General features: G+C 39.7%; 2 protein-coding genes across 4 annotated transcripts; both read right to left on the reverse strand.

Annotated features, from left to right (window-relative positions):
• Positions 1-245: 245 nt before the first annotated feature.
• Positions 246-8384, reverse strand: Sos (Son of sevenless). Of its 2 annotated transcripts, XM_076898465.1 has the most exons (20): positions 7863-8384; positions 6673-6936; positions 6503-6586; positions 6296-6376; positions 6069-6218; positions 5761-5969; positions 5497-5680; positions 5163-5409; positions 4832-5056; positions 4379-4742; positions 4103-4295; positions 3788-4024; positions 3504-3659; positions 3238-3420; positions 3045-3162; positions 2641-2930; positions 2339-2564; positions 1849-2174; positions 1441-1696; positions 246-638 (listed from the first exon to the last, which is right to left on the reverse strand). In XM_076898465.1, the coding sequence occupies exons 1-20, from the start codon at positions 7968-7970 to the stop codon at positions 547-549; spliced, it is 3993 nt and encodes a 1330-aa protein (XP_076754580.1). In that variant the 5' UTR covers positions 7971-8384; the 3' UTR covers positions 246-546. The 2 variants fall into 2 exon arrangements, with proteins under 2 accessions (XP_076754580.1, XP_076754581.1); XM_076898466.1 differs by lacking the exons at positions 6673-6936; positions 7863-8384 and having other exon boundaries at positions 6296-6372; positions 6503-6569.
• Positions 4810-12488, reverse strand: LOC143425568 (uncharacterized). Of its 2 annotated transcripts, none has more exons than XM_076898470.1 (5): positions 12194-12488; positions 11730-11843; positions 11338-11460; positions 11118-11235; positions 4810-4820 (listed from the first exon to the last, which is right to left on the reverse strand). In XM_076898470.1, the coding sequence occupies exons 1-4, from the start codon at positions 12304-12306 to the stop codon at positions 11121-11123; spliced, it is 465 nt and encodes a 154-aa protein (XP_076754585.1). In that variant the 5' UTR covers positions 12307-12488; the 3' UTR covers positions 4810-4820; positions 11118-11120. The 2 variants fall into 2 exon arrangements, with proteins under 2 accessions (XP_076754585.1, XP_076754586.1); XM_076898471.1 differs by lacking the exon at positions 4810-4820 and adding an exon at positions 9240-9469 and having other exon boundaries at positions 11134-11235.
• Positions 12489-13076: the final 588 nt, after the last annotated feature.

Raw genomic sequence — 13076 nt, forward strand, 5'->3', positions numbered from 1 at the left:
GCATTAGTGCGTTTACTGATTATACTTCGATTGTATCCGGCCAAGGAATCGCAATAAATATTAGATCGTAACATATGAACTGTCCGTTCGAGCCTTTCCTGGCTTTTCAAGAGAAATCAAACGTCAGTTAATTCTCTTCTATTTTCCCCCTATAGACGCAAGCCGCATCTTAAAGGATCAAATATTCCTAAACCAAGGGGTGACAGAAAATATATTTTCCAATCGTATAAAACATTCGAATTTTATTAAAATATTTTAAGAACTTAAATCTGTTACGTTGATTCTTAAAGATTAATTAAAAGTGAAAGTGAAATTTATTCCAGCAGCAAGAAACGGATATTTCATATGTTATGACCTGATACATTTCGATATGAACCTTCGATTGGCTCTTATCTCCCTATAAAATGTCCTGCGACAATGTTACGCGAACGATGTCGTGTTTCGCAGTGTCAGTCATGACGGACAGGCAAATCCTTCTGAGTGGACTAAATCTCGATTTCCAAATGATGCGTTCTATGTTAGGTAAGAGGTAGGAAGATGTAACACTTAACTAGATCCAGGAGGAGCATTGAAATTAAACATGGTAGTTGGTGGACGTCCCTGCAACGGTTTTGGTGGTAATCTCGGCGTTACCGATCCTGAAAATTTATCAGATTATGCAAAAAATGTGAAACACATTGACCAATAGTATATACTGTAACGCGGTAGCGTTACACGCGCAAGACGTCAGAGCACCAACTCCCTTCCTTCCGCCCCCATCCCATCTCGGCCCTTCCCTACTCTCTAAATAGTACTCGTGAAAGACCATCTCGCCCCACCCACCCGGAGGACACCACCAGGATGCGAGGCAGCCATCCAATGGACCTCGCAATATCCTGGTAAGGGATAAATAAGAATAGAGCCCGGTGAAGACGCCGTTGGAAAACAGTACGGGCCGGACACAGCAGCTTCCAGCCATCTCCCCGAATAAAGAGATGAGGTGTCAAGAGCCACGGCGAAGAGGATGACGTTGCTGCGTGCGATACCCCGAGCTAATTAGGAGGTCTTATTGTCCCCGCTATTGATCCCCCCATCCCCAAATTCACGGTGTTGAAGTGCGGGTTTATTTCAAGGCCAGCCTCTGAGCACAGAGGCTGACTCTTTCGTGCAAGACCAATGCGTCTTAGCATGTCAATTGCGCTTCGGTGCTACTCCGGAAGGTAGCTGGCGCCCAACCGTCCGTATTTGCACAATATTGCGAAAAACTTGCCCGCGTGGGCCATTCGCGTGCGAAAGCTTATTCGTACAACGAGGAATTAATAAAGACCGTTATGATACAAAGTGATCCATGCAATATATTTTAATTACAACTAGAAAAGGACGTGTAACTTGTACCACACTTTTAAGAATAGATTTTAATTTTATAAGAAGGGATCGGTTCCTTTATATTAATCTCTTTACCGTTAGGTTGCGTAGGTGGAAGTTTCGTAGGACTGGGCCCATTGAAAGACATGTGTCTTCGTGGATTGACAGCACTCGGGCACGTGCTCTCCAACGTGGAATTCCGCCTAGCGAGTAACGCCGAACAGCTTGGATTCAACGTGGTAGGAAGGCGAGGCGGTAACGTCACCGGTGGCAACTCTCTTCGAGGCGGTAATGGCGGAGGAGGCGTACCGTCCCGTGGGGGAAGTATCGGTGCGTTCGGAGCTTGTCTTGCCTAAATACATACAATGATAAATAAAAACATACGATATTGTCACAAATTACAGTTCTTTCTTGATTTTTACAGAGTATTCCATCTACACGAATTGTTGCAGATCGACGAAGGTAATTCTAGCTTATATCAATTAACAATTTTATATAATTTACCTGTTGCGGTGACTCGCTTATGGAACTTTCTCGTTTTCTATGAGATCTTGGCGGCAAAGGGGGCGGAGGCTGGCTGGGAGGTACGTGGCTAGGGGACGGCGGAAGTGGCATCGCAGCACCAGGACTTCCACCCGATGATGGCAAACCGGTCAAAGCACCCATTACGCCAGTCGTTCCAGAATTGAACCCGAAGTGGCTATTCTGCGGTTGGTGGTGCGGAACAGGCAGATGCCCTGGTGAGCCCAATTGCGGGCTGCTACCAGGCGAGCTGATTGAGAGTCCTGACATGCTGAGAGGACCTGGTGAACCTGGAGGTTGAGCTGTACCTGTATTAACAGTAATGTACGTCTACTACCTATCCAAGCACGCTACGTAACAAAGTAAGAAATGGTTCTTTCGTTCCAGTTAGTAAGAAAAAGAAATAATAAATCTTGTCAAAAAACAAGCGACCCGCAACAGCATGCTGAATTGGAAATCGTAGCGTACGTACCTCCTAGTAGAACAGGTGCAAACACAGTGTGGTCCCCTACGTGAGGAACTGTAATGTGCGAAGCAGGCGGAGGAGTTTCTGGCAAATCCGGCGGCGGTGCCTCCGGCGGAGGATCGTGTAGTCTTACACTAGAGGCTACAGCTTGCAACGGGGCTGGTAATTTGCCACTCAAACTTCTAGCTTTAATGCCCGGTGACTTTAAGTTTAAGTCTGGCCATCTACGGGGCTATAATGATAACAATAACCATATCGTTACTAAAGATAGGATTGAACAATGTAGTTATAATTTTAACAGAACTTACGACTCTTGGTGGTTGCCTACAACCTCTGGGTTCTACTTCTAAGCTTTTCTTGTACAAATAATTGCTTATATCTGCCTCTTTCATGTTAGGATCAAAGGGTGACAAATTCTCAATGAAATGTCTTATCCTATGCTCCACTAAGAGACAGTAAGGTTGATTTTGGTACTGCTGAATCTCCCCGGTTATCTCCGCCACTTTCCGTCGTTTACTAAAGTTTATGAGTTCTGGGCTTCCCCGCAGATAATCAGGATTTCCTTCTTCAATGTGTAGGATGTTAGTCAGGTACATGCCTTTGAACAGAATTATTTAAATTGTTCAGTAAACATTAATATACATTATATAGTATTATATATTAACACAAATCTATTTAAATAATTGTAAATCGTTTATTTATTCTAATTTACCAAAAAATGGTACACAAGGTGGATTAATGGATCGCAATTTCTCTTGATACTTTCGGAAATGGCCGTTATTTAGTTCTCGTGCTTCTTCCAGTGCTTTTTCCAGTCGTGCTGGTATTTGCTATGAATGTGCATTGGAATATATAAATAGCCTGCTTTAAAATAATCGAAAATATAAAATAATACTGAAACATACCTGAAACGTGCACTTTAACCTAAATACAGACGCAGATCCCATGGCGCTAACGATTGCTAATACACCGTTAAAATTGTTGAGGTCTTGGAGCACCATCATAATTTCAATTGCTCGCGACACTATCGCTACTCTCTCCTCAAAATTCTCTGCTTCCACTATAGTTTTCTCAAGCCATAGTGTAAACTGGAGAAAAAAAGAAATTGTTTTCTCCCATCATTGCCGAAATGCAATTAATCTACATTAGAAAAATTTAGATAGAAACTCACGTTTGTCGTATGCTTTATCATTTTTAGTAAGTTTGGTGATGTCTTTTCTTTGTCCTTCTTAGTCCATACTGAACCTACTAACTCCGAAGGCTTAACAGTTCTGTACAGCTCGAACTCTAATAGAGTTAGTTGTCTCGCCAGTTCAATCGGATGTAACTGTAATTAATTAGAATACAGAATTCATATAATGCGCAAAAAAATCTACATCTTACAAATATAGGATATAAATTTGCAGGGACATTTACAATCTAATGATGATAGCGATTTCGTTTCTAACATATTACCGTTAATATTCCATATTCTTCTTCAGGAACTTTTAAATGCCACTCAATCGGTGGTGGAGATCGTTCGAAGCTAAACGTGATAGGTCGTTGTTCCGAGGGTTCGCATTTTCTTTGTACGATTTTTATCACCGAATCCACCCATTTCCTCATCGATTTCCCACTTACTGTATCTAAAAACAACTGTAATCTTTCCAGCAGATTTCTATCGCGTTCGAAATCATAAAAATGATGATCAACCTGCATTCGAAAGAACATTTAAATAATTATTACAAAATTCAGATAATTTAGATTAAGTATAATAAAAACGCTACGAACCCAGTGTCTTAAAACATTTAAAACTCTGAACTGCACAGGTTGACAGAATTCTTTTCTATATCTCTTCCAATCTTCCCTCGCAGTTGTTTTACAACCGGCAGATTTTTCATCCTCACCGTAAACTAACGAAGGATCTGGTATGTCAAATCTTTCGATTAACAAAGACAATAGTTCTTGAGGTGAGCAAAAACTCCTGTAAAAAAAAGCGAAAAAAATTTGTTGATTAAAATTCAGTTTCGAGAATATTAATGTATATCTAATAAGAAGTAAACATACCTATAAGTAGTAAGGAATGTTCGTACAAAAGCTGGGTCGGCGTATATGTGATAAGTTAATCTCTCCACCAGTTTAACCAAAGTCGCGCCCTTAATTAATGGTACACCGCCATTTTCTCTGGCTTCCAAAACTATATTCTCCGGGCTATCTTGTTCGGCAAATTTATATAAATGTGGTGGAGGTAACTTTAGCGGATGCTTCCTTTCTTCATCCAAAAGGATACTGTCCAAAGTTCGTTCTAACATACTCTTTGTATTCAACATTACAAGATCCGCCATCCAACTATTTTTATCCTCGACGGATTTGGCAACAAGAATAACACTAGGGTGGTTCCTTGGTGCAATTTCAAAGGCATTTTTTAATTCTGAAAAACCAATTGCTTATTTTATACAATTTGAACGTTTAATATTTAAAAAGACACCGCAGTCTTCCTTTTCCTCTTCTTAAACGTACCTTCAATATCCTCCCTATCGATAATATCAACTTTTCTAATAAAAAATCTTTCTTTCAAACGTAACTCGCCTTGGTGAGGTGGATGACCCACAACACCAACCGCTGCGGCGGTAACGCTAACTCTTTTGCCGCCACTCGGTTTACAAAGGACCAATAGACCGTCGAAAAGAAGAGCTCTTCGTTCTGTTAGCCTCTTTCCATTACTTACTTTTCCCAGCATATCCTCTGCACAACAAAAATTAATATACATAATGAATGCGAGTAATCGAGGGTATACTGTCTGCATTTTTTTGGCAATATACAAAATGATATTTATTTTATTTTTTCATACCACGTATAAATTCATTACAACATTGTCCAACATCTCTTTGATCCCAACCATCAACAGTTTTTTGTAATTCACTAGTTTTTTCTAGGGCTGCTTGTCTCCTCACTCTACTTTGCATTCGTAGACCTGTATCCTTTTTTGGTAGACTCGCCACAGATTGTAACAATTCCATCTGCAATGGTCTTAAAACACCTTGCACTTGTTCCAATGTCTCACCATCTTCTATATTTCGTGTTCGCTTGTGTAATACCTAAGTAAATATATTATTAAAATATTATTTAAATAGTCGAACGCTGTATACAATAAAAGTACAAATATAAAATTATTTAAAATATACCTTTATATAGTCAAAGTACAAAAGACAGTGCCATATTGGTTGTAATAAAAGTTTTGGCAAATAATATTTAACAGCTTCCTTAAATCCGTGCCCTGCTGCTCTTAATGCTGCATTGGCCTCAGGTCTTGATAATAAATTTGTTAAAACTTCCCGACTAGGTGGACCATTAATGTCTTTTGCATACCTAAAATTGGGAGATTTTGTTATTTGTGGTCCTCTGTAAAAAAGATATTTAATTATTTAATATAATAATGCTCAACGAACTTTATGTAAACATCGAATTCCGCTGCTTCTGCTAGTTCTTCAAAACACGAACCAACTGTGGGCGTTTGTTTCTCTTCTGTAATCTCCATTATATCTTCTAAACTACCAAGTAATGTTACAGTAACTTCGTAAATATCCATAATATTACTGAAGAGCGCTTCAATTTCAGCTTTACTTTGTGCTAACTTTGCAATTTCTTCCCGAAATACCTATTTAAAAAAATTTTTAATATTCAACTCGTATATTTAGTTTAATTACGTAAATAATAACGAATTTATATATTATAATCTAATAATATGCCATATTACCTTAATGATCATATGGAGATCACGTAAATAGTGACGTTCATCGTGTATGAGATCCCGTACAGATTCCTCATAAGTTTGAGAAACCACTGCACCTAAACCACTTTGTGGACCCTCTGCATAATCATCTTGATAAAACAAATCCATTAAAACCTGTTAACAAAACGTTTATTAATCAATACATGTTACAAAAATATAGTAGATACTAAGCTTGTTGAAAACTGTATTACCATATCAGCACACATTGCAACTCTTATATCTTCACAAGATATCTCCACATGGCGTATGTTCTTGACATAGTTTCCAGCTAGCTGAAAAGAAAATAGTCTTAAACATTTTGAGGGAAATAGTGTTAACATATGCAAAACAACAAATAAAATAAAAAGAATAACAATAAAATAAATATTATATACAATCCAATGATAACTTTTACCAACCTTCAAGATATCTGCAGAAATATATTCCAAGACGCCTACCACAAAAAGACTAACTTGTAAATCAATTTTCTGTTGTAATACTTCCTGTTAACATAAAAGTATATGATTTTATATGTAGGAACAGACGTATAAGAACATACCTAAATAAAAAATTCAATTTGTTTAACTACCTTTTGCAATAGTTGATGAATTTTATCAACTGGAAGAACCAGTGGTGACTTTTTCTTCCCTTTCTCCAAGGCATCTCTCGCATCCTTAAGTGCCCATCTGTCGATAGGTGTAGGAAATGTGCGCCTCACTCTTTCTTCTACATCTTGAGGCGTGTGCGGAGGAGGGTGACCGCAAAGCATTCCCAGCAGCCTTAAGATTAAACTTTCGACATAGTCCAAGGCATCTTGTCGAGCTTCAAGACTAGGATGTACTTGCTCCAATACCTATTTTACATAACTCCTTCGTTAAGTCGCAACAATGCCATATCGTTCGGAAAAATGAATATTATATGAAATAAACATGTACTAGTTCATAAATTAAAATTGTTACTTTTTGTTGAAAAACTATATACATGTCAGAGGAGGATTACTTTGACGCAAAGATATTTCATGTGTACTATCGTCCGATAATTCTCACGTAATTCATACATTATTATAATCCACGGAATTAAAACCAATTAAGAAATACAATCATTAGATAGATGAATTATTAAAGCAGTTTATTATCTCGATAACATCTAATATATTTAATAAACTACATTCTTGTTTAATTGGGACACTGATTACAATATTCAATTACATGTACATGTTTGAACAAACACAAAAGAGCAATCGTAAAATGCAACAATTGAAATACAACAAAAAACAATTTCACTAATAATTTAATGAATCAACTGAATAACCTTTCCCTTCGAACAAGCCGCGTTACACATTTCATCCGCGCTTTATTTACATAGAAGTAGAAGTTTCGGATTCTGAAGAGTCGTAAAAAGTACAGTGCTTCCTCATGCATGGACAAGTGGAAAATATTCCCATCGAAATAGCGCTCGTTGGAAAAATAACGAAACCGACGGGGAACGCGCAACGATTATTTTCGAAAATATTTATTCCCCGTCGGAAATGACGCGTATCTCGATACAAACAAATTAGATAAAGTCCCGGGATCGAACGTTATTGTTACGCTGCTGTTGGGGCACAACAAACTCGTCGGAAGCTGAAAGGGCATGAACACATATACTGGGCAGGCATATCGCGCGATCGATGACAATAGAACGGGCGAGAACGGTAGGCGATCGACGGTGTCCGGGTGTGAAACGGGACACCGGGGCCCTCGCGAGATTCGCCTCTGGTTAAAGATACGAAGGGAATACCTTGCGCAGGGAGTTGACAAATACTCCCTTCCACTTGGCGGCGTTCTCCTCTTTCTGAAAGTCGTAGCCTGACGGCTCGCCCACCACTGACGCCGGCGACGAAAACATCTCCACGTACTGGCACTGGCCAACAAGCACCCGTGAGAATAACGCGCACTGGCTAGAGAACACGCTCCGGAGAGTTCCCGAATTTTACAAACAGCATTTCGTCGGGAGACGAGGAAACATTGACAGAGACGTCTGTCTGTCCGTCAGTCCGTTTCTCAGGGCACAGACATCTCTGTGGGCAAAATGCGACAGCTAAGCCACCCGTTGACATTCCCCCGTGATCCGTACGGTTCCGCCGCCTATTTTCGTCGGAAGCATCTCCGTGGCCAACCCGAGAGTCCTCGAGTTATGCCGTTTGTGCATTTTACACGCCCTTTTAACACGAATTATTCAGTAAGAACCCTACCGCGAGCACTACTACTATCAAAGGATACCATTGCGCGACTCGCATCGATCGATAACTGCGATAGTACTGTCCCCGAAACGAGATTCACAGGTTCGAGATACTGCGTCGATGTGATGCAATATCGATTTCTCGCTCGAGGGGACCCCTCGATATCTCTGTTACGGCGGTAGCGTGCAAGATGTGGTCCCGTTCAATTTTTCGTCACCGTTCAATTGGACTTTTCTACGGTAATATCGCGGTATATTAACTGAATACATTAGATTACGGTTAAATCGCAATGTTTTCTACAAATTTTTACATGCAGATGGTATGTCCGATCTATTGTCATTTAATTATCAACGATATTGAGTACCGTGGCATCGCTCATAGTCAACGAACGCAAAAGTTATCTTTCCATTTTACGAAAAAGTATTTAATCGTGTTACTTATTCATTCGAAATTTTCTAAAGTTAAACGGTGAATGCACAACTAGAATGTATAATAATTTAAATGTTATTTTATTTTTCCAGATATTACACCATAGATGAGATACAAGGTAGATGTATCGCAATATGGAACTTCGTGCGCTGTGACCTGAAATATCGACTGGGCAGAAAAGTGGCAGGTTCTTGGATGCCCTCTGCAGGAAGTTTAGGAAATATATTCAATTCAATCACCGAAATGTAAGTAAACCACTCCAATCTATATCATATTCGTAATTTCGTGAGGATATTTTATTTCAATTTTAGTTCCTCGAACAATTCTAATTAATTGCTCGACAAATTCGTAATTCTGATTATGATATAGTTTATACGTTTCTTTTATACGTCTACCAGATATTCAACTTCTATTTAGAAATATCCAGATACTTCTTATTGATCGCCACCTTCTTTCAAGAAAATAACATTTAAGTCCGATCAATCATATGGTGCATAATGGTGCATAAAGTAAATGTCATTTTAATAACTCCCATAAAAGCGTAGAGGGGTTGACGAGGGTTTTCGATGAAACGCCTAATTTGTTATTCGTCGATAATTTTCCATGACGAATCGATACAGCAAATTTCTTGATTTTTCTGCCAGGGTCATCCTCTCGTGTTTTTCAAATTCGGTGTGTAACCACCTTGTGCAAATTGATTGACGCAGGTCGTTTCCTCGTCGTATCGCAACATCAACTGCAAACATAAACGTAGAATTTATTTTAACGTCGAATTAAAGGGATTCGATTACAATTGAAAACATAAGGGAACACAATTTTCTCTGGGTTTTCGTCATCTTAGCAACATAAAGTGGGTTATCTATGGAGGACGTGAAATAGCATTGTTAGCAAACGTATCTTATGCTTTTGTTTTTTGCCCGACTTTCGTGAACAATATAGAAAGCAATGGCGCTTGGTTTTGCTTCAATTTACATGGCAATTTGCAATTACATTTGTGGGGATTCAAATATAAATAAAATTAGAAGTAATGCAGTGCAAATAGGTCTATACTATTTGATATTCGTATCCAATACTGCAATGACATCGGGTTATCTGACGGCAAGTTTATCTGACGACATTTGCTATAAGTTTTACTGGACGGACATAAAATCGGTCTATATAAATTTCTCAATGAAATTCCGTTAGTTACTCAAGAGCAAATGAACTTGATCTACGCCTAATTACTAAATTTAAAAATACTTCTGTCCTAATTATCAAACCTAAATGGTAGCACGTCCTTATAAGCATAGATCAGACGATCTTGGAATATTTTGAACTCCTCTAAACTTTGGTCTATCGTCAGTATCGTCAGTAAACCGATTTGTCGTACGAATTATTAGAAGGGATTTCTACGAGCAACGATGCATCCCCCGCGTCTACGCCTGAAACGCACTAAAGGGAGAATAGAAGAAGTGATTTCTATGTAAATAAATAAAACAGATGCAACGTATAATAGTACGCACATACTCGAGAGTTTCACCCCACCAGCTGTGACGCAGATAAGAGTTTTGCGTAACTGAGGTATTCGAGCGCCTCTAAAAAAGGACTTCGGGTAAAGTTCATTCGAAACGTTTCGCGTGCCACTAAAAGTGTCTCAAATCATTAGCCAGACACTATCATCGAATTATTTCTGATTCGAATCGGACTAGTTGCGACACAGCTATGCTCGATAAGATGGCGCAAGTTCGTCTCGGTTCGACAAGGATTTATCTGGATCAACATTACGTTCATCTTACATCACGTTTTACGTTTACTCGCGGACCGGCGTCCGCGCGTTGGGAATTTCGAATACGCGAGAATGCGATCTTATCGATGAGGACGGGGAGTGAATTAAAAGGGGGCGAGGGGTAGGAGGAGAACAGAGGCAAAAAGAAAAGAAAAAAGGCGAGCACGATCTTGTGGCGTAGTTCGGTTCGCGTGAATTTTTTCAAGTTCGAAAACTGCGCGGTTCAGCGCTTCGAAGAGACGCCACGTGAAACAGATATCGAGTGCGTCACTGAGGACGAGAAACGTGATTACTACGATCAAGCTCTCGATTAATTTTACTCTACTTAGTAGCGGTCCGTGGCTATGTTTATGCGCCACTTTTAGAAAAAGATCATCGGATGGTAACACGCGAAGTTGCCGTGGAGTTGTCCTTTCTAAGAGCGTACTCGGACTACAAATCGGGTTAATAGCTTCTCGTTGAACTGCTCGATTAAATTTCGATGCAAAAAAGCATCCGGCAGCTAAATTATTTCATTATCGAACTAACCACGATTATTGCACGATACGCGCGTACTGCGTGTACTAGTTATGCTTCTATAAAGCAGGCCAATCTATCTTTCCAATGTTAACAGACACACAACTTAGGATGCGTACCTAATCGGATACGCTGTGTTCCCCTTAAGGCCCAGCTTGCCAGAGAGTCGGAAGAGCTTTTGAAGATTCTTTATGTCGAAGATCGCCCGCTTCTTTCGATTCCTGAAATGCAACGAACACACGATACACTAAGAACAATTACTGTAATACGAGAAACATTATCTCGAAGTGTTGTTAAGTTATCGAGATATGCTTTCAACTCACCTTTTCGTTGCCTCCAGTTGACGTCCACCGCCAATCACGTTCGCCAATTTCAACGTCATTTCCGAAAGAGCGATCAGGGTCTCTAATTCCAATAGCCTTTGATCCGATAATCGTTTGAGCCGTCTGCGTGTGATGCAAAAATTGTTAAAACAGCGAGCTACTTTTAGGATAGGGTCAATCTTTTTGCTCGGTTTCTTTATCATTGAAAACCGGTTCTGTAGTTAATAATTACGAGCGTGTCAATTTACTGTGTTGATTTAGTTGAAAGTGTTTTAGAAGAACGAATTGTTTTTCTTGGAATATTATGTTCCATTTCTATTGAATCGGAGATAGAGCCATAAATTTTCAGGAGAATCGTTTAAACTATAGGTGTAATAATATAAAGTACTCACCCCTTGGCAGCTCCCGATATTTCTTCGTTCGACAACGCCGCGATATCTTTCTCTCCAATTGCCGCGAAATTTGGCAGAGCGTCGTAAACATCGAGCTTGTTTTTCAGCGTGGTCCTACCATCGAAATAACGTCACTTTAATAACAATCGACAAAACTATTTCTTCTTGGAAATTATCTCAATTGTCTCGTTCACCAAAAAGATACTTCGTTCTTAAATATATCTAACTACTCTCAAATATCGTCCAATCACCACTACGAATATACCCTCAGCATAATTCGATTAATTCTAAACACCTCTCAAAGGTTCAAAATTACTTGAAAATGGAATGCGACTCGAACAATAATCCCAATAATTATTAACAAAAATTCACGTACATCAACTCAATGTTACTTATCGTACACGGTTTTCACACAAATACGAAACGAGACAAGAGGTGTTCATTTAAAAAAAAAAATTCAGTACTTGTCAAATCCGGGCCGTGCAGTTGCGATTCCGTTCAAACAAAACAATCCAAACAGCGTCACAATCGTCATCCAGAACTTCCCAGGAGTGTTTTTGCCCTTTTTAACGAACATGTTGTCACGTCGAACCGATACAATGGAAATAGAAGCGAAATAGTAAAACGCGAAAGCGAAATATAATAATAATAATAAACGAAGCCTCGTAAACGAACGCAGTTGCTATTCGCGCTTGAAATTCTCAGTCTTGCAAGTGGAATAAGACACGGTTTGTCTTGTTCGTCTGGTTCTGCTTGAAACTGTACCGTATCGGGTCTTTGGTACGCCGTTATATGTATTCTTGCCTGAGGAACATTCCCCCATCCTCCACCCTCCCATCCCTCTCTCGATCAACTTGAAAAGACATCGCCCGTCGACTTCTACCATCCTACCATCCCCTGTCCGTCGTTATCGCCGCGAAGCGTGTTCCTTTCGCTGGTTTCGCCAATTTCAAAAGCTTCCTCCCCCCTCTGTCAGTTCCCACGTACGCCTCGAACGGTTATCCGCGCGGAACGGAAACAATGGTACCAAACGGAAACGACTTCTCGAGCGAAGAGTGACGCGTTACGTACAGCACGCATAGTTTGTTGTCAGAGCGGGAAAGACGTACCACGCACGCGACTGCTATTACCGACCAGTACGATTATTAACAATATCGTTTGTCTCTCAGAAACATACGTTCAATGGTAATATACAATGAATTCATATTACTGTACCATTCTCGTAGTTATACGTTAAGTGAATTCGTTCGTATATCCTCGAGTGGAAAGTGCCAAAGGTTATTGGCACCGTATGAATTGTTTTGTATGTGCAGTTCAATACTTGTACGTGGAACGATTGCAAGCAAC

The sequence above is a fragment of the Xylocopa sonorina genome, chromosome 7 (genome assembly GCF_050948175.1).
Source record: "Xylocopa sonorina isolate GNS202 chromosome 7, iyXylSono1_principal, whole genome shotgun sequence".
In the NCBI taxonomy this organism is placed as follows: Eukaryota; Metazoa; Arthropoda; class Insecta; order Hymenoptera; family Apidae; genus Xylocopa; species Xylocopa sonorina.